The sequence below is a fragment of the Saccopteryx bilineata genome, chromosome 4 (genome assembly GCF_036850765.1).
Source record: "Saccopteryx bilineata isolate mSacBil1 chromosome 4, mSacBil1_pri_phased_curated, whole genome shotgun sequence".
Taxonomy (NCBI): Eukaryota; Metazoa; Chordata; class Mammalia; order Chiroptera; family Emballonuridae; genus Saccopteryx; species Saccopteryx bilineata.
In genome coordinates, this window is record NC_089493.1 from 290,517,850 (window position 1) to 290,539,172 (window position 21,323).

General features: G+C 58.7%; 1 protein-coding gene across 6 annotated transcripts in view; it reads left to right on the top strand.

Annotated features, from left to right (window-relative positions):
- Nucleotides 1–21,323, top strand: part of KATNIP (katanin interacting protein) — a 190,532-nt gene that overhangs the window by 151,835 nt on the left and 17,374 nt on the right. For all 6 annotated transcript variants that reach the window (XM_066275499.1, XM_066275496.1, XM_066275494.1 and 3 more), the window contains 4 exons: nt 1,708–2,575; nt 10,787–11,518; nt 12,288–12,493; nt 14,502–14,580. In XM_066275499.1, coding sequence (XP_066131596.1) covers nt 1,708–2,575; nt 10,787–11,518; nt 12,288–12,493; nt 14,502–14,580 — 1,885 coding nt within the window. The remainder of the gene's footprint in view (nt 1–1,707; nt 2,576–10,786; nt 11,519–12,287; nt 12,494–14,501; nt 14,581–21,323) is intronic.

A 21,323-nucleotide genomic window follows, 5' to 3' on the forward strand; every position in this document is an offset into this window, starting at 1 on the left:
GGGAGTGAAAAGAGGGTTCTGTGAATGACTACACCTGGACAACAAGTGTAAATTAGGATTGTCCCAGACAAACCAGGGGCTCCTCCGCCCCGGTTATTGGTGCCCTCGGCAAGGTGGGTTCCGTCCAGAGGAGGCAGAGCCCGGCCTCATGGCCCGGGGAGGGGGCTCCAGGAAAGGGAGGGGCGGCCAGGACAGGGACTCCCAGAGAGTCTGCTGTAAAGGCAGCCACACAAGTGCGGGGCGCCCCGACACTGAAGCACTCCTCACCAAGGAAAAGGGACCAACCTGTTCATACGACATGGATGAATCTTCAAGTCATTCAGCTGAACGGAAGAGGGAGGTCAGACGGGTGCCTGGTGCATGATTCTTTTTACTTGAAGAATCTCGGGACTGCAAAGTAGTCCGCAGCGACAGGAAGCTGGTGGGTGGTTGCCGGGGACGGGGTGGGGCTTAGAGGTGAGGCAGGGAGAAGCCAGGGGTGTAAGGAAACTGGGGGTGATGTGTTCATTACCTTGACTGGGGAGATGATTTCGTGAATAGATACATGTGTTAAAACTTACCAGGTATGCTTTAAAAATGCCCTGTTTACTCTGTGAGGTATCTATTATATTCCTTGATAAAGCTAGGTGTTGGTTTTTTTTTAATGTTTTTATGTAAAGAGGGACGGACAGACAGCAGGGCAGTAGCAGGAAGAGGTGTGGTTTCATCTCCAGCAGGAACAAAGAAGTGTTTAAATACCTACAAGGCATGGGGGAGGGGGAGGCAGGAAGGCAGCCAGGAACCCCTCTGTCCCGTCATAATGGCCGGTTCAGGTCCCTCCCATTGGCCTGGGGTTCCCCACACTCTGTTCTCGTGGGAGAACCTGTTACAAGTGCAGTGCCCACACCGCACCCCAGGGCTACCCCGGATCATTGTGCAGCTGAGGTGGGGCTCCGCCTCCAGCGCTCCCAGGCTCTCTGCCTTTCTGAGGGGCTTGGGGGAGGGCGTCCCAAAGCCACAGTGCCCCCAGGACAACCTTCAACAGCAGGGAAGGGAGTTGGTAAATAAGCACCCGGCCGCCGCCTTTGGAGGGGCACTGAGGCCCGTTCTGTGGGTTCCGCGGGCGGCCCAGTGGGACGGAGTCCCGATGCCTAGTGACCAGCTCAAAAACTCTTGGGGTTTTTTTTCCTGCCCTGTCTACTCTCCCCACTCTCAAAGAAGCTATCGGGACACCCACAATGTGACGCCCGTTGAACCAGGGAGTCTGTGTTTGACGTGACGTCAGGCTTTTCCAGTGCGGAGGGCCCAGAGCCACACTCTGATGAAAGCTGCCGCGGGCCGGGAGAGTCCTGAGGGTTTCACAAGGGGCAGTGACAGGGCCGGATCTGCTCGGGCGGAGAATGACCCGCGGTGGCAAGGTGAGGTCGAGGCTGATGCAGGGAGAGACAGGGAGCAGGGAGACCAGTGAGCAGGCGCTTACAAGTGTCCCAGCAAAAGGTGACGATGACAGGGACCTTGAGGCCACCTCTACGTGGAAGTCCTTTGATTTACCGAGTGTGGGGATGCTGGAGCCTCAGTTCGCATCCCCGGGCTGCAGCCCTCACAAAGCACACGTTCCTAGCCTTCCACATTTCTCTCTCCTTTTTTTTAATTTATCTTCTACGTTGCAGAATCTGGTACCTCTGTCTGACACGTGCATCTTCGTTTTGTTAAATCTTGTGTTCTCAGGATCTTGACGTTGGTGCCAAGGATGTGAAGGTTTATGTCAACAAAAACCTCATCTTTGATGGCCAGTTAGACAGAGGAGGTGGGGAGGCCCCCGCTGACCGGAGCATCCCGGTTGGCCTGGAAGATGAGAAGGCCGAGCGGACAGAGAACAGACGGAGAGCCTGCGCGGAGGAAGGCGCCCACGGGGTGGCCGGCACAGATGCGGACAGGGGGCTCAGCCTCACTCACTCGCGGCCAGCTGGAGCCGTAGGGGACGTGAAACTTTCTTTACCAGGAATTGTATTTGGCGAAAGGATGAATTCTCCCGAGCACATGAAAGACGGTCTGTCCACATTAGAGGATGGCTTCAGCCCGTTAGCAGCTCCGGGCTCCATGGGGAGCGAGCCCAGTGCCCCTGCCCCCGAGCCCCCTGGGAAACGCCCTCCCCTGGACCAGGAGGTCTCACTGACCCTGCAGCTGGGAAGCCTCCCCAGCAGAAAAGTCTCCGAGCCACCAGGGAAAACCCCGGCCTGGCTGCAGCCCTCCCCCGCGGGGAAAGGCAGGAAGCAGGGGGGCAAAAAGCCCAAACCCCTCTGGCTGAGTCCTGAGAAGCCGCTGGACTGGAAAGACAGGCTTCTGTCTGAGGACATCCTGGGTGCAGGTCCAGGAGAGGCCTGGGGGAGAGGCGCCAGGTGTGAGCAAGGGCGGGCCAGCAGCCGGAATGTCGTCTCAGGGGAGAGAGCCCAGAGGGCGAACCCCGACTTCGGCAGTGAGGACTTAGACATCTTTAAGCAGCCCTCCGGCAGGGAGTGCCCCGCTGGTGGGAGGAGGGGCCCGAAGACAGACGCCTGCGGCAGCGGTCACAGTGGGGGCCGGCCAGCCGGCAGAGGTAAGCTCGGGAAGCGGTCACACTGGGTTTCCTCATCCCTGGGGGCACCGAGCCACTGTGCTCCTGGGACCTCGGTCTCTGGGACCTCCGTCTCCTCCTCTGCAGAGCGAGGGGCTTCTTTTCAAACAGAGGTCACAAAGTCACTGTCCCAGGAGCCACATAGGTGACAGCACTGAGTGAAACGGGCAAGACATACTTTGCATGTGAAACTCGTATCTGTCGTTGCCACCAAGATATGTCCCTTTGCTCATTTTTTTCTTTGAATACGTGGCCTTTCTGATCTAGACTTGGTTGTTCCACCTCTGGTAGAGACGCTGGTCTCTAATTACTTCGCCTTATTCTTAACTGGACTGTTAGAAAAATAACACAGTGTGATGATAAATAGCAAGTGAGTCAGTCTTGCCTGGGTTTCAGAAGGGCTATAGGGAGCGGTGAGGACTGTGGCTAACTGGAGAGCACAAGCCCAACTAACGGGGGCAGCTGCCCCTTCACTCAGGCTGCTACTTGGCATTCAGGAATGGAAGGCCAATGTGCCAGATCTCCCTTTTATTAAGAGGAATCAGAAATATGCAATACTCTTCTTTTCAACATTGGTGATTTATCAAGATTATTTAAAAACCAGAGTGTGTGTCAGAAAAGAGAGTACACATATGTTGGCAAGACTTTTCTGCTTTGTGAACGTGGCAGTAGGTCATCTCTAAGGGACCGGAAAGGAGGGTCCCAATGGCTGGGCTTCTGAATGTTTCCACTCAGATCCTGCGACTGGGAGGGAGTGCAGCATAGCAACTAGGAATCAAAACATTTGTATCCCAACTCTGCTACTTGTAGATTGGGAAGGCACGAGCCGGGCGCTTCCCCTTTCTGAGCCTCAGCCTCTTTGTCCTGCTGCCGCCTTCTCAGTGTTGTGAGGAATGGATGAGCTGGCGGCTCAGACGGTAGCCCGAGCCTGGCCCGTGGCGGGTGTTCCACCTGCAGAGCATGCGCCGTGCTTTCAGACCACCTGGGCGCAGATCCTGCTTTCTCACCACCAGCCCCCTGCTCTCTCTCACCGCCATGCATGAGCCTGAAACCCCTCTGAGCCTCAGTCTCCTCGTCTGTAAAGTGACGCTCTCACCACCAGCCCCCTGCTCTCTCTCACCGCCATGCGTGAGCCTGAAACCCCTCTGAGCCTCCGTCTCCTCGTCTGTAAAGTGACGCTCTCACCACCAGCCCCCTGCTCTCTCTCACCACCATGCGTGAGCCTGAAACCCCTCCGAGCCTCCGTCTCCTCGTCTGTAAAGTGACACTCGGAATGCCCGTCTCATGGGTGCGGGCGGACCAGGTCAGGTCATACGTAATGTGTGCAGGGCTGGGCACAGTGCTGGCACACAGAGCGCCCAACGGATGCCAGCTGCCGCCATTTGTCATCATCGTCTTTGCCCCTGCCCCCACTCTGCGCCTCTGCCTCTTGGTGTATCTGCAGGTGGAACCAAGGTACAGTGGGCCCTTGAACAACTCAGGGACTAGGGGCCCAAACCCGTGTGCTGTCAGAAATCCACATAGAACTTTTGATTCCTCCCAACTCTTAACTACTAAGAGCCCACGAGGGCTGTAAACCTGACCAATAACAGTCAATGAACATGTATTTTTTCGTTCTATGTATTATTTAGGAATTCTTAAAATAAAGTAAGCTAGAGAAAAAACGTTATTAAGAAAGTCATAAGGGAGAGAAAATACATTTACACTTCCGTACATATTTACTGAAAAAAAAAATCTCTTGTGAATGGATCCGTGCAGTCCAGCCAGCGTTGTTCAGGGCTCAGCTGTATATATTGTGAGTCACGTCAGCGTTGACTCTTGTTGTTTAGTAGGCAGACCCCGAAGGTCTGCATTCAGCCCAGTCTACACTTAGAAATGTGAACAGTGTGAGGCCTCTTTCAGACCCCTGGTGTGCCCCTGGGGACACCAGAGCACACCTGTAAGACGTGCGTGTCTTCCTGCGTGAGCAGCAGGCATCCCCGGGCAGAGCGCCCTGTGGCTCCCCAGCCTCGCCCGCCCCTGCCAAGGCTCACCTCTGCAGCTGGTGCCAGCCTCGCCCGCCCCTGCCAAGGCTGACCTCTGCAGCTGGTGCCAGCCTCGCCCACCCCTGCCAAGGCTGACCTCTGCAACTGGTGCCAGCCTCGCCCACCCCTGCCAAGGCTCACCTCTGCAGCTGGTGCCAGCCTCGTCCGCCCCTGCCAAGGCTCACCTCTGCAGCTGGTGCCAGCCTCGCCCGCCCCTGCCAAGGCTCACCTCTGCAGCTGGTGCCAGGGAGGTCGGCCGAGTGGCAGAGAAGAACCGAGAAGCTCAGTGAGGGCAGGGACTGTGTCTTACGTGTGATCGGATGCCCAGGCCCGGGTGCCTGCCTGGTGGCAGGGCCTCTGAGGGTGGGAGGGATGGCGGGGCGTGGGACAGTGGGCTCGCTGCGGGGCCTGCTGCCGGGAGCCAGGCGCTCCTTGGGCACGTTGCTCAGGCGAGCCCGTTGAATCCTCAGGCCAGTCCCTTTCACCGATAAAGGAAACGTGAGCTTATAGATAACTTCCGTTAGGTCACCCAGTCAGTAAGGATTAGAGCAGAATGAGGTCCTGCTGCAGAATCCACGCTTCGAATCTGTCCCCTGCGGTGCCCTGCGTCTGGCAGCCACCGCCAGCCACCCGCCCCGGGGGCGCCAGGCAATCCTGAGCCTTCCTGGTAAACAGGCCTACAGAGCCTCTGGGAGCTCTGAGCTGATGGGCATTATTCTAACCTGGCCAAATTCAGATCGTCTCAACTTTAATTTCTTTCCAGGCATTCCACTGCTTGGCTCAATAACACATTAAGAACTGAGCCCTTAAGATTTAATGCTTGTTAAGCCAGTCGTGCTAAAAGGGAAAGTTGCTTCAAAATTTTCAATTACGCAGTAGGTAGAGCCAAAGCCCTTAGCCGTGTCCCTCAGGAAAGCACAGGCCGAGCCCTCTGTCCACGTGGGTGGAAGGAATGACAGCCAGATTCCTCCCCAGGACTGGAATTGTCGTGTCATCATAAGACAGAGCCTGGAAATCTTTTGTCCAGCAGAGCATCTCATTGTAATGACGTCCGCATTTTGGAAGTGGCTTCATCAGGGGGCAGTCGGTTACAGGTGAATGAAATCCCATCAGCCCAGCTTGAGCAGTAAAAGGGGTGTTGTCTGGAGAATGCTTGAGGAGCTCCTGCACCCCCAAAGGCAGGAGAGGTAGCTGCCCGTCGCGTGGGATTGGAGGGAGGAACCAGAAAGCTGCCAGGGACCAAGGAGGCTTCTCCCTGCCTCCCCGGGGCTCGGCGCCCACCTCTGCTTCACAGGCCCGCTCCCTCTCCCCCTGCCTCATGGGGTCAGCGCTCTCTGCCTTTGTGCACACGGCAGAAAATGGCCTTGCAGCCCTAGAGTGACATAATTTTCTGGCTCTGTCACCAGCAGCCATTCCAAAGTCTCAGGGGAGAAGCTGATTGGCCAACTCAGGTCAGGTGTCTACTCCTTGTTCAATCAGCTGTGACTGGAAGGCCATTCCCCCAGAATAAACATGGGTCTGTCATATCTCACCACATACCTTTTCACTTCCTGTTTCAGTAGCATCTAGCGTATGCTTCGTGGTGGTGTCATTGGTTTTTATCAACTCAAGAGCAGAACTCTGTAGTCTGTATTAGTCTCAACCGAGGAACAGTTCTGACTCTTCGGTCCCATCGTCTCGTGTCAGTGGTCCCTCCCAGGCTGTGCTGACTGCAGGCTGAACCAGCGGCTTTCTGTTGCCCGTTCAGATTCTGGGTAGGAAGGCTGACCAAGGACCGAGCACTGACCCCGACAGCTCCCTGACTCCCAGAGACTAGCGAGTGCTGTGTTCTTCCCCAGGCAGAGCGCAGTGTGGGCCCCCCGCCTGCCGTCACATCTGTGAGGCCTACGAAAGAGTCTGCAGGTCTCTGCTTTTAAAACCCAGAGTGTCTGTCTTGGGGAGAGAGGTCAGAAAGCTGATGTGGAGTGAGTGCGGGGTCCTGCCTTTCTGTACGCCCAGGCAGAGACACGGCTGCCTCACGGCCGTGTGACGCTGGTGCTGTCTGATGTGGAGTGAGTGCGGGGTCCTGCCTTTCTGTACGTCCAGGCAGAGACACGGCTGCGTCACGGCCGCGTGACGCTGGTGCTGTCTCCTCAGTGCACTTGCACATGGACCCAGGCCTGCCTTTCAGTCCGTGGAAATAAAAGCAGAGTGAACCAGAGTGTGGAGGAGCCACATGGGAAGTCCCTTCTGCCAGATGTGTGGCCTCACACCTGGAGGAAAGGCTGGAAGGAACCCTGGGGCCTTCTCTAGTGGCAGGTGAGGAGGAGGGGTGAGGACAGGTGCAGGAGAACGGACAGGTGGAGAGGGAGTCCCTCAGCCTCCGGGCTGAACACAGCAGGTGCAACGGTGATGCCAGCTGTCCCTCCCTTTACTGGCAGACACTTCCTGAGCGCTTCCTTGCGCCAGGTTCTGTGCCAGGTGCTGCGACACAGCAGGGAACAGGGCAGAGCAGGCCTCTCCGAGGAGGAGGGTGACAAGAAGAGCCAGCTACCTGGGGGTCTGAGGAAAGAGCAGTCCTGGCAGAGGGCACAGCAAGGACAAAGGCTCTGTGACAAGAAGAGAGACCGGACATGTCTGCAGAACAGAAAGCCTGTGTGGCCGGAGCAGGACGCCGGGGGAGAAGGGGGGGGGGTGAGGCTGGACCCTTAGCAGGGCCTGGGCGCATGGGGGCATGGTGAGGAGCTAGATTTTCTTTGCTTTTCCTTGTTCTTGGCGGAGTAGCTCAGATAGCACTTAGAAGGGATGATGACAAACTGCGTTTTAGGCGCATGGAGTTTGAAGTGACAGTGCGCACACATCTGGACCTCTCAGGGACTTGCTGGGATGGGAAGGTGGCAGGCGCCTGGGGGAGAGAAGGCAGAACTTGGCGTAGAACACCGAGCATTTCCTGCGTGGGAGCCGGGCCTGGGTGGGGGCAGGGCAGGGCAGGGCAGGGTGGCAGCGTCAGGGGACAGGGGATGGGTGGAGGCCTTGGCGAGGCCCAGACTTAGGGTAGGAGGGGCGGGGCAAGTGGCGCAAGGGGCGGGCCTTCGGGCGGAAGCAGAAGTGGAGAACCTGAGCGGAGGCGACGCTCTGCCTAGGATGTCAAGTGCGGGGTGAGGACTGAGGAAAGGTTGTATACTTGGAGTCTAGTACTGTGAACTTGCAAAAAGTCGTTTGGGTGGAGGGCTGTGGAAATTGTAGAATTCACAGATGGAGGGACAGAAAGCCACCAGGCATGTGACTTCCGGCACAGCTTGGTCCAGGGGCTCGAATAGTGTCATCAGGGGTCTCTCTGTCTCCCGGCTCCCGGTCTCCATGTTGGCTTCCTCCTCAGGCAGCCCCCCCCCCCCACACTGTGGCAGAGTGGCGGCAGGCAGTGCCCCGTCTCCCTCCCACCAGCTCAGCTGCTCCAGCTTTGAGAGAGCCCCTCCCTCCCTTAGATTCCTTCACGGGCCCAGCTTGGAAGGATGCGGCCAACACTGGCCTAATCTGAATGGCCTGACGGTGCAGGGATCCCTAAGGGACAATCCCGGTGCTCCTAGAAGAAGGGAACATGGAGTTTGAGTGGGCAAACCAGTAACTGGACGGGAGGAGCAGGGGGCAGGGGGCAGGGAGTGAGAGGGTGATGGGGTGAGGGTGCAGAGCCGCTGCGTGAGCGGTGAGTGGAGGGAGCCCCGAGATCAGGCGGGCTTCGCTTCCCTTTCAGGTGGGAGAGATTTATGCGTGTCTGCAGGCAGAGAGAGGGGCCGGTGCCAGTGGGAAGGAGTGATTGAAGATTCCGGAGAGGACAGATAATTGATGGAGCCGGGCCCCCTAGGAGACAGGCAGAAAATGGAGTGCAGGGCGCAGCACGATGTGAGGAGGAGAACCAGACCCTCCATGTCATCAGCGGCTGTTTTCCCATCTGACACCCTCAGATGGCAGTCAGCCACAGCGTGGCTGTGAGGACAGGCCCACTGGACGCGCAGGGCGGGCACTGGGCTTCGGAAGCCATCCTTCAGGGGCCCGGACCCTTGCGCCCCACTGCCCATGCTGGGAGCTCAGCCTTGGCTCTTGGAGCCAGTGTAGCCATGTGCAGAAGTCAATTTCTGACCTTGTAACACACCTGAGTGGTTTGGGCTTTTAAGAGCATTTTTTCTGATTATAAAAACAGTATATATGACCAGGCGGTGGCGCAGTGGCTAGAGCGTCGGACTGGGCTCATCTGGTTTGAGCAAAGCAAACCAGGAACCAAGGTCGCTGGTTTGAGCAAGGGGTTACTCAGTCTGCTGAAGGCCCATGGTCAAGGCACATACGAGAAAGCAATCAATGAACAACTAAGGTGCCACAATGAAAAATGCTGATGTTTGATGCTTCTCATCTTTTTCTGTTCCTGTTTGTCTCTATCCCTCTCTCTGACTCTCTCTTTGTCTCTGTAAAAAAAAACCCAAACAGTATATGTAGGGAACGTAGACGATAGGGTGACAAAAAAAAACAACAGCCTTTCCCACTCACCACTCAGAAAGGTCTTAGGAACATGGTGCGTGCTGCCCATACCAGGACCGGCTCCACCTAAAGTGGCTTAGCTGGCTTCCTTCCATGTTACCTTCTTTCAGAGCCTTTCCCCTGTCACTGGGCAATCTCTGAGGACTCCGCTCCAGTCACGTGACTGTGACACCCTTGGGTGCAGACCCTTGGGTTGCACGGACTTGGAGGCCACAGGCAGCCACATGCTCTGGCCCTGGGAGTCTCTAGGGGGAGACGGACTTCCTGATGAGCTTCTAACAGCCAAACAGCCTCCCTTGATTTGCATGTGGTTGCATTCTTAGACAATTCTGTGTACTTTGAAAAATATTTTTCTTTTTGTAAAACAACTAGGTTCCTAGGCCCTGGCCGGTTGGCTCAGTGGTAGAGCGTCGGCCTGGTGTGCAGAGGTCCCGGGTTCGATTCCCGGCCAGGGCACACAGGAGAAGCGCCCATCTGCTTCTCCACCCTTCCCCCTCTCCTTCCTCTCTGTCTCTTCCCCTCCCGCAGCCGAGGCTCCATTGGAGCAAAGATGGCCCGGGCGCTGGGGATGGCTCCTTGGCCTCTGCCCCAGGCGCTAGAGTGGCTCTGGTCGCAACAGAGCGACGCCCCGGAGGGGCAGAGCATCGCCCCCTGGTGGGCAGAGCGTCGCCCCCTGGTGGATCCCGGTCGGGCGCATGCGGGAGTCTGTCTGACTGTCTCTCCCCATTTCCAGCTTCAGAAAAATACAAAAAAAATAATAATAAAGTATCTTTTTCTAAGTAAAAAAAAAACAAAAAAACAAACAAACAAAAAACAACTAGGTTCCTGACTCGGGTGACTGGAAACAAGTTTTTTTACCAGCCTGAATGTTGTGTGAGATGGGAGACAATGCCCTGTGCCCAGACTGTCCCACGTGGTACAGGATGTTAATGTCCCTGGCCCAACTCATCCAGGGCCAGTGGGCTCATTGGGCGGTGAGACAGCCAAGAGCAGCCTCACTGGTTTCAGAATGTCCCCGGAGGGCCACTCCACCCAGCTGAGAGCCTCTGCATGAGACACTCCCTCAGGGTCCCCGCTTCCACACAGGTCACTAACGGGGCCTCATGAGACACTCCCTCGGGGTCCCCACTTCCACACAGGTCACTAATGGGGCCTCCTGAGACACTCCCTCGGGGCCCCTGCTTCCACACAGGTCACTAACGGGGCCTCATGAGACACTCCCTCAGGGGGTCCCCGCTTCCACACAGGTCACTAACGGGGCCTCGTGAGACACTCCCTCGGGGTCCCCGCTTCCACACAGGTCACTAACGGGGCCTCGTGAGACACTCCCTCGGGGTCCCCGCTTCCACACAGGTCACTAACGGGGCCTCGTGAGACACTCCCTCGGGGTCCCCGCTTCCACACAGGTCACTAACGGGGCCTCCTGAGACACTCCCTCGGGGTCCCTGCTTCCACACAGGTCACTAACGGGGCCTCGTGAGACACTCCCTCGGGGTCCCCGCTTCCACACAGGTCACTAACGGGGCCTCGTGAGACACTCCCTCGGGGTCCCCGCTTCCACACAGGTCACTAACGGGGCCTCGTGAGACACTCCCTCAGGGTCCCCGCTTCCACACAGGTCACTAACGGGGCTTCCCTGCTCCTGTGTCCTTTCTTCCAGAAGAGGCCTGGTCCACGAGGACTCCGCCATCGTCCCGGTGGCGCAGTGAGCAGGAACACACCCTGCATGAGTCCTGGGACTCCCTCAGTGCCTTTGACCGCTCCCACCGGGGACGCATCTCCCACGGGGACGTCCAGGGCGACGTCCTGGACGAGTTCCTGCAGCAGCAGCAGATCAGCCGGCTCAGAGGCCAGCCGGCCCCGGCCCCCTGGCGGGAGGAAAAGCCGGAGCCCGGGAAAGCGCAGGACGACGGCTCCCTGGACACAGATGACGGCAGCGACTTTGAAATCCCGGTCTTGCCTCACGGCCAGCACCTGGTCATCAACATCAAGTCTACGTGGGGGGACCGGCATTATGTGGGCCTGAACGGGATAGAAATATTCAGTTCCGAGGGGGAGCCCGTGCGCATGGCGCACATCCAAGCGGACCCCCCTGACATCAATATCTTACCAGCGTATGGGAAGGACCCCCGGGTGGTCGCCAACCTCATCGACGGGGTCAACAGGACCCAGGACGACATGCACGTCTGGCTGGCCCCCTTCACGCCGGGCAAGCCCCATTCCGTTTCCATCGACTTCGCTCAGCCCTGCCACGTCGCCCTGATCAGGGTTTGGAACTACAACAAGTCGCGGATCCACTCCTTCCGCGGCGTGCGGGACGTGGAGATGCTGCTGGACGCGCGGTGCATCTTTAAAGGCGAGATCGCCAAGGCTTCTGGGACCCTGACGGGAGGTACAGTATGTCGGGGAGAATGTTCTCAGGCCCCTCCCCGCCGCTCCCCGAGGCTCTGGGGGAACCCGGAACCCAGCGGCTAAGCAGCGACAGACAGGGCTCTCCTCTTTCTGGGGCCTGGCCGCTGGGCACCCTGGGCAGCATGGGTGTGTTGGAACTGACCTCAGTTAAACTGCTCGGCTGGGGACCAGCCTGAGCCAGACCGGGAGGTTCTCCTGCGAGGCACTGACGGAGGGAGTGCTCTCGGGAGCTGCCGTCTGCCTGGCAGGGGGGGCGAGGGTATGGGAGGACGGCAGCCGAGCAAGGATGTACTGTCAGGGGAAGCCCAGCCTCTGCTGGACCCCGGGGAACTCTGGAGTGTAAATCACAGGGTCTGTCCTGCCTAAGGCCAAGTGGCAGGGGTTTGGAACCCTGCAGACCCCCTCCCTGGGTGGGGGACATACTCCCCTGTCCTTCCAGGCAAGGCTCCCCCCTCCAGGATCGGGGGTCTCTGTGTGGGGCGCCAGCAGCACCTGCCCCAGTCCCTCGCCCCCATTTACTTTGGGATCCATCACACGGTCTCCATCAGGTTAGGTCAGTTCCTTCATCAGATCTGTGTGGTTCCTCCCGCGGGCGCGTCCCACGTGCCGATGTGTCTCCCTCCACAAGTGGAGAACTGTGAGAGGTCTGGGGTGTAATAGCACGAAGCTTGGTAGGTTTGGGTTCCTGATCTACAAATCATTGGGATTTGGGGACGAGTTGACCCTTGTCTTCCTGGTCACCTGTTCAGCCCCAGAGCACTTTGGAGACACGATCTTATTCACGACCGACGATGACATTCTCGAGGCCATATACCATTCGGATGATACGTTTGACACCGACGTGGAGAGCCTCTGCAGCCTTCAGTGTGAGGAGGCCCCGCAGAGGCCCAGCACGGCCGACAGCGGTGGGGAGGAGCGGCCCTACACCCAGGCCGGCCTGTGGGCTGGGGACCCGGTAGGGCTGGGCAGAGGGGAGGGGAAGGGGGAGGGGAGGGGAGGGGAGGTCCACGCAGGAGTTCTGGCTCAGAGTGGCACAGGGATGGAGATAGATCTCCTTTAAGCTGCTGGTGCTGCTGTTCTGACACTTCCCATTTCTCTACTTCATTTTTGGTCCTGTGTGTCATATCTCACTCTCTAATGATTTTATATAATTTATTATTTTTTCTCACCAAAGTGAAGAAAGTGTTCAAATTTTAATCAAAGCCGGGAGAATCCCAGTCTGCGTCGTCTCCGTAACTTAGAGATGGCAGTCTTTGGGAAACGTTTGCTGGGGTTGCGACTCGATCTTGCACTGTTATTTGTGATGGGGGCTTAGAAATGCTTTTCACGGGCAGACTTAGAACGAAAATAATGACAATTCTGGGGGTCATTTCTTGCTTGTGAGCTGTGAGCCAGCCCCAGTACCCCTCCTGACAGCCCCTGGAATGGGGATGGTTAGATCCCTAGTTAGAAACCACGGTTCGCACAGGCTGAGTGACTTGCCCGTGTGGGAGAGGAACAAGGCTGGAGAGCTCACACGCAGGACTCCAAAGTCTGTGCTTTTCACTGATGAAACATGACCTTCAGGTCAAGGGTTAGTCCAAGTCAAAGAACAAAAATGGAGGTGACGAGACCCCAGGTGTCCAGATTGTCCCTGAGGCCATAAGACAAAGAGGGTGGCGGAGGGGTGGGGAGGGGGCACCTGGAAGCCAGCAGACAGAGGTCCGGCCCCCTGAAGGCTGCGGAACGGCCGTGGAGCCCGCGGCGTGGCGGGGGGAGGCCCTCTCACTGCTAAGGAAACAGCTGCCCTTCTGCCCAGATAAGAGTTACTAACTCGTGTTGACAAGTGTTCTGATTTTTTCAAATGAAACCAGATAATCTGGATTTTTATGCGAAAATCTCCCGAGTTAAAACATGTTAGCAACTAACTCAAAATATTTTCAAGGCTCTTGTGGGCCACAAAGCGCACGTGCTGTCTGGGTTTGGTTTCCCGGTCTCCAGTCAGAAGGGGGCCAGTGTTTTCCAAGTGGTGAAGACCCTTTTAAATGACTTAGATAAATCCAGCCCTGTGAGAGGCAGGGAGGGACCTGGGCTGGGGGGGGCAGTGTAACATCGGGGTCACACCCCTGAAGAGTGGGCTGCACCCATCCTTCGGGTGTTCAGGTCAGTGCATGCAGCAGGGGTTGTCCTAGGAGGGTCGGAGGCTCAGGGAGGCCAAGAGAGGACACGTGGGCACCAGGGCAGTGACACTCCCTGGGGGCCGGAGGCGGCCCAGTGTCAGCGTGCCTCTGGCAGGCCCCTTTCCTCACCCCCCTCCCCACAGCTGGACAGGGCTGAAGAGGCCACCCCTGGGGGCTGGCACAGCATTCCATCAGGTTGTCGCTGGACTGAAACACTGTCCTCACCAAAACTGAGACCCGGACTCCACTCCTTTTCACATCTCAGCTCTCCTGTCTGAAAACTAGTGAAGGCTCCTGCTCTGACTTACCATGGAGACCTAACGAGCAGCTCACACCTGAGCCCCAAGCCGTAGGGAGGCAGCCCACTGGGCTGTCTGCAGACCAAGAGTCCCTGTCCTGGTTCCCCTGGGAGCAGCCTGGGCGCTTTGGGCCTCAGGGCTGAGCCCACTCTCCACAGCTTAAGTTCTTCCTTTCCTTCCCTCCCTCCCTCCCTCCCTCCCTCCCTCCTCCCTTCCTCTCTCTAGCTGACTAGATAAACATTTCTGGGGACCTTGCCTATTCTAGAAAATCTAATCACTGTAGCCGGCAGTGTCAATCTCCTCTCCTTCCAGTCAGACATGTGAGGGTTTCTGAGCCTCTTCGTGTTACCAGTCACGGAGCTCCCACAAAGAGAAACAAGAAAGGATGCAGTGACTTACCTGGGGCGTGAGGTGGGCAGCAGGAGCTGGGGAAATCGCTGGCCGGCTCTGTGGGTGTCACTAACATCGCACTCTTCCCTCTGCTTCTCCCCTGACCGGTCCGCAGGTCCCGGGACCAGAGCTGCCAGCTGGTCCCCCTGTCCCTGACGTCACCACTCCAGAACCGGGCGTCTACTACGGCATCTGTGAGTACCCTCTCCTGGGCAGTGTCAGGTGGGAGGTGGACCTTCAGGGACTGGGGGGAGTTCTGGTCACGGGGGACAGGGTGTCCTTGGACAGTGGACAGGTTGTACCTGACACAGAGGTGGGGGCCACGGGGCGAGAGGGGCCTGCAACCAGGAGCTCAGAAAACCGACCTCTTGCCCCACGCAGGGCAGGTGCCAGGCCTCCTGAAAAGTCAGAACTTTGGATTTTTTTGTGTGGAACCTTTAGCTTTTTAAAAGTTAGTGACTAATTTCATCAACTTCTCAAAACACCTCATGAACTGAACAAAGCACATGTGCGTTTGGCCAGCTGGCTGCCAGCAGATGGGCCCCTGCATGGACGCCATCTGGGTTTCTCCATGTCTGGTCGTCTCTCTTCTTCTCCGTTTGACCTTGCAGCAGCCCCCACCCTCATCCACGCATACATGGGCCACCCCTTGGCCTGTGTCCGGGACTCTGCGGGCCAGAGGTGGCGGCTGCCTGTGACCTGCCCCTCCAGCTCCCTGTGACAGGGCTGTGTGCTCAGCTGCTCCTCACAGCCCTCCTCCTGCTTGTTCCAGCCCCGGTGCCTGTCACTCCTCCCAGTCACCTTCCGACAGGGAGAGGTCCCGGGGGGAGGTCCCGACAGCGGGAGGTCCCGAGGGGGGGGAGGTCCCGAGGGGGGGGGGAGGTCCCGACAGCGGGAGGTCCCCATAGGGGGAGGTCCTGACAGGGGGAGGTGCCGACGGGGGGAGGTCCCCACAGGGGGAGGTCCTGACAGGGGGAGGTGCCGACGGGGGGAGGTCCCCACAGGGGGAGGTCCCCACAGGGGGAGGTCCCGACAGGGGGAGGTCCCCACAGGGGGAGGTCCCGACAGCGGGAGGTCCCCATAGGGGGAGGTCCTGACAGGGGGAGGTGCCGACGGGGGGAGGTCCCCACAGGGGGAGGTCCCGACAGGGGGAGGTGCCGACGGGGGGAGGTCCCGACGGGGGGGGGGGGGGGGGGAGGTCCCGATGGGGGGAGGTCCCGACAGGGGGAGGTCCCGACAGCTAGAGGTCCTGACAGGGGGAGGTCCCGACAGGGGGAGGTCCCAACAGCGGGGGGGGGGGGGGTGTCCCGACAGGGGGGGGTCCCGACAGGGAGGGGTCCCGACCGGGAGGGGTCCCGACAGGGGGGGGTCCCGACAGCGGGAGGTCCCGACAGGGAGAGGTCCTGACAGGGAAAGGTTCTCACAGCGGGAGGTCCTGACAGCGAGAGGCGTGCTGGGCCCTTGTCACACTCTGTCCCTCTCCCCCCAGAACGGAGCTGGAACATCTCCGCTCACCAGCCCTCTGCGCCCCCCCCATCTGAGCCCACCAGCAGCTGTGCCCTCCTGCCCCGCCCCGTCCCGGCCTGTCCATCAGGCTCAGGGAGTGGGCTCAGAGGGAGTTTGTTAGCATGTTCTTGGGGCAGACGGCCAGGGAGCGCGGTGGGAGCAGCTGGGCCACAGCGCCCTCGCAGCCAGGCCTCTGCAGCTCCACGGGGAGCTCCGGAGCTGTGACGGCCCCGTGCAGTTGTCCGAGTTGAGTGAGGGGCGGGCCTTTACGCGCCTGTGTCAGCATGTCACTGGATATGGGCTGCCCTGGGGAGAAAAAGGCCAAGGGCCGCCGTGAGTAGGGGGCTGCACTGTGAACTGTCGGTGGTCAGCACCCCCAGGCGCCGGAGGAGCAAGTCCTTCAGTCCCGTGGGGGCTGGGGAGGGCTGTGCAGTGAGTGCCGCACAGGGTCCTTCATAGGGCCAGGCCTGGCTGCAGCCCGTCTCTGCACGAGGGCTTCCCCACTGTGCCCAGTGAGAGCGCCTCTGTCCCACACTCACCCCACAATGACCCGATTGCCTCCTAGAGAGGAGGAAGGGGGCCTGCTGTGGGTCCTCGCAGCCCTGACGTGCCAGGACACCCTCTCAGTTACTTTAGGACAACAGAGTCATTAAAAAGCCCAGCTAATGCCGGCAGAATCCTGGTCTGAGGCTTGGCTCCGCCCCCGCTGGGGCCTCCCCTGCCTTACCTCCTGGCATGTCCACAGCTCTTGTTCTCTGCATTTTCTAGACTAGGTTAGGAACCGAGGCTCAGAGAGACTGAGGCAGCTTCCTAGAGTCCACGGCGGGTACTAAGGCCAAGAGCGGAAGCAAGTATCTAAACCGAAAACCCATGTCCTCTGAGAAGCCAGCCTCCCCACCGAGCCCTGAGTCCCTGAGACAGTGGTCACATCCTGTTGCCTGGCCTCCCCTTCGGTCCTCCTCCTCCTCCTCATTCTCCTCCTCCTCATTCTCCTCTTTCTTCACATTGGACAATAGAAATTGCATTCAAACAAGTTAGACAAAAAAGGGATCCATAGGTTGGTGCAACTCCAAGGATCCCGGACGCTCGTTCCCCATACCTCTGGAACCAGGGTGCAGGTGACGTCACGAGGCCGTGTCACCTCCCTCCACCTCTCTGCCCCGCCTTGCTCTCTTGCTCTTCTCACTCAGACTCTGCTCACGGTCACCTTCTGCCCGGCAACTGCCACTCAAAGAGAACTACTCTGTCCTGGTAAATTCAACACTGGTCCTGGAATTCCAGCTCCTCAGCCTGGCTTGGCTCGCGTGCCCAAACGTCCCTACACCGGTCACTGTGGCCCAGGAGGACCAGAAGCAGGAAGGCGGTGTGACGTGGGAAACACGCATTGGCCAGGCCTGGATCAGGGGCCCAGCCCTGGAGCCAGCGGTGAGGGTCAGCCACCCGAACAGTGCTCTGCAGGAGGTCACAGAGTGGGAGTGAGATGGAGGCAGGCCGGCGGCCGGCCAGAAGCGGCCACTGACCCTTCCTCTGCTGATTTCCCTAAAGATGCTGTCTCGAAATGTCTTTCCCACTGCGCCGGCTCTGACCTTTCCCAGAAATGTGATTTCAGTGCCTCTGGGAGCTCTGCCTTGGCCCGGAGCTCAGAGACCTTTATGCTGCAAGGAAAGTGTCGTTTCTCTGCTCCCTCCTGGTGCGGAGGGGAAGGACCTCTCGGACAGGCACCCGCTGCACGTCGGAAGGCTGTGATTTCCAAGTCTCTCCGAGCCCTTGCCTTCATCCTCACTCTGTCCAAAATCCTAAAGCCCCGTGACCGGCCTGTACCCATGGGGAGAGCTTGGGCGAAGTGTCAGGCTTGATAGACACGGCCAACCCTGTTGACGTTTGGACAGGGGATATGTGGCTTGTTAATCTGCAGATGACACTCATTCTGGATGTTGTTCAGATATCAGCAGTGATGAACAGGAAAGGAGCTGAGAGAGCGGAAACATGGACGAGAAATACAGTTTCCGTGTGTATAAACATTAATTGATTCAGCAGAGGAACGCGGACCGTGATTTAGCACAAACAGGAGAGCAGTCGCCTCCGGAGTCGCCCTGAGTTGGGTGGCCTCACGGCTCTTCCTGCCGGCAGACACGGGGCTGCAGGCTTGGGACGGGGTCGCCGTTGTCCTATCCACAAAGGGAGCTGGCATTTCTCCCTGACACTGGCCCCTCCCCCGTCCTGCCCCCTCTTCGGCCTCCAGGCTTCTCCATCTCCAGAGCCACGCCCTCAGCCACCCTGCTACTGGGTCAGAACAGCTCCAGCCCTCCCGCACAGGTGTCATGAGAATCCTGGCCATGATGTCTCTACAGCAGATCCCGCATCTGTCCCCGTCTCCCCTGTCACCCTGTCACCCTCGTCAGGGCCCTCAGTGTTACCACAGCCTGCTCCCTGGTCTCCCTAGACAGCTCAGCCAGTGGCTTTCTGAGTTGCAGACTGAATCATATCACGCCCCTGCTTCCGGCGCCAGCCCTCGCGTGACCCCCATCACCAAGGGGACGGCCAGACTTCACGGCGGCATGTGCCCAGCCCCGGTCTAACCACGTGGTCTCATTATCCTCTGTCACGTGGTTCCCGCCCTGGGCGAGATTAGTCCCCACCCCAGGGCCTTTGCCCTCGCTGTCCTCTCAGCTGCGAGTGTCTTCCAGAAGTGCTGACCCCTGGCGGCTCAATGTCATCCCCTCAGAGAAGCCCTCCCTGACCACCCACCCCTACGCAGTCACTCGCTGTCCGCCTCTTTTATTTTAACGCGGAGTTCCTCAGCGGGAAGACCACATTTTGCTCATTGGGTGTTCCCTGTGCGTCTCGCTGCAGTGGGAGCTCCTGGGCCGCTTGGCTGTGTGCCCGCCCTGTGTCTCCTGTGCCACAAGCAGGGTTTGGGCAGAGATGATCAGCAAATCCTTGTTTACTATTAACAGTGAATTTGCTGAAACTCAGTGATTTTACTCTGATTTATTTCCCTGCTGGTATCCACTGAAGCCTACTCTCAATCGCTTATTTCAAAAGTAAAAAATAGTACTGACAGTCTATTTTTTAGATACTGTTCAAGGCCCTGGGGACCCCACAGCGATCAAAGTCAGCAGAGGCCCTGCCCTCGGAGAGCTGGGTGTGGTGCTACTTAGCTCAGGTGGTCAAGGAGGGCCTCCCGGAGGTGGCATCTGAGCACAGACATGAGGAGAGCCAGTGTATCAGCTAGCTTTGCTGAACAAGCCACACAGCCACCATTCACAGCAGGTTCGTAGTTCAGGGGCCAGGCTGGCATCTACTGGGCCTGCTCGTGTGTCTGTCAGGGGCAGGGGTCTGGCAGCTGACTGACCTAGGATGCCTTCGTGCCCCGCAGTTGGGAGGCTGGTGGCCAGAGTGACGGGCGACAGGGCTCTCCTGTCTCCTTCATGTGGTGGTGGGGGGGGGACAAGCGCAGTGCACATGCGCTTGGTGGCCTCTTGGACTCAGGCAGTGGGGAGAGGCCTCACTCAGGATGGGAGACGCGGACAGGCACGCTGCAGGGAGGCAGGGACCGGTGGGAGGGCTGTGTGGCCCGTGTGCGTGCTCCCAGTGCTGCGAGAAGCTACCGTGTACCATGCTGGTCACACTTCTTCATCTGCCCCCGCGGTGCCCGGAGCTCCCTCAGCCCCACAGTGTCCAGTGCCCGGAGTTACCTTAGTCTCGTGAGGAACAAAGGGACCTGAGGCTGTTAAACATGTCTGTTGAAGGTGAAAGGGCACGGGAGAGGGAGCTGAGCTCCAGGTCAGCGGGCGGAGAACGACAATGGTGCCAGGGGTCCGAGGTGGGTCAGACCGGACCTTGGGTCAGACGACCTCGGCTCAGCAGCCTCAGGACTCGAGCTTTGGCCGGGAAAGACTTCAGAGCCAAGACTCAAACTGTAAGAGAAAGTTTATTTAGAAAGTCACAGAGATAGAAGGAATGGGCTCAGGACACAAGTTACAGAGGCAGAAAAGGGGTCCTTGGAGCTTAGCGGGGAGAAAGGTAAAGATCAGGGGGGCAGGGGGGCTGGCGTGCTCCCAGGAGGGAGAGCAGGCTGAGTCTTTCCTCCTGACGGCTCTAAGGGCAGGGGCGTTAGGGGAGGCCCCAGGGAGGATTGTCCACTTTCCAGGTGTGTCCTTTCTGGGTCATGGTCTCCCCTGACTGGCCAGCACCAGGCCAGGGTCTTTAGTCAACGCACTGGTCCTGGGGCAGCCAGCGTGTGGGTGCTGCTTGTCCGAGCCTGGAGCTGAAACACACTGAGGCCTAGATGTCTCTGATGCAGTCAGAGCCTCGTTGTCCTGGGGGTAATGCCTAAGGGCTATTCTCTGGGCCGCCTTGTTCGGCCCTCCTCAAGGGGCCTACTACATGACCTGCAACGGGCCAGGGGAGGAAAGGCCAGGGGGGAATCTGACCCGCTTGACTGGGGATGTGAAAGGTCGGGGTCTAAACGGCAAGGCCAGTGATATGCTAGGGGAGGAAAGGTCAGGGGGGAATCTGACCCGCTTGATGTGAAAGGTCAGGGGTCTAAACGGCACGGCCGGTGATATGCTAGGGGAGGAAAGGTCAGGGGGGAATCTGACCCGCTTGATGTGAAAGGTCAGGGGTCTAAACGGCACGGCCGGTGATATGCTAGGGGAGGAAAGGTCAGGGGGAATCTGACCCGCTTGACTGGGGATGTGAAAGGTCAGGGTCTAAACGGCACGGCCGGTGATATGCTAGGGGAGGAAAGGTCAGGGGGAATCTGACCCGCTTGACTGGGGATGTGAAAGGTCGGGGTCTAAACGGCACGGCCAGTGATATGCTAGGGGAGGAAAGGTCAGGGGGAATCTGACCCGCTTGACTGGGGATGTGAAAGGTCAGGGGTCTAAACAGCATGGCCGGTGATATGCTAGGGGAGGAAAGGTCAGGGGGGAATCTGACCCGCTTGGCTGGGGATGTGAAAGGTCAGGGGTCTAAACGGCACGACCAGTGATATGCTAGGGGAGGAAAGGTCACTTGGGGGCGAGACCCTTGTTTTCCCAACTTTGCCCGTTGCTAGGCACCCGGGGCTTCCCACCCTGGTGACCTTCTGTACCTGGCCATCGTCCTTGCTCTGCTCATGTCTGTCGAACTGCCTACCACACGGAGATGGTGGGGTCTGGCCTCACTGGGCCTCACAGAGCTGTCCGGAGATCTCCCTGAGCCCCCTCCTCATCGGAGCTGAGACGGGGGTGGGGTTGGTAGGGGGGCCACGCCATAGCCTGGTCTTCCCTTGCCGCACCACGGTGCGGGCGTTCTGTGAAGGCTGCGAAGAGCATGACTCCTGAACACGGCCACCCAAGAGGGAGCTGAGATGGGCTCCACGTTCCCCGGGGGTGGGGAGCTCAGAGGGCTTGGTCCCGCTCTAATCGGGGACTTTGCAGGAAGA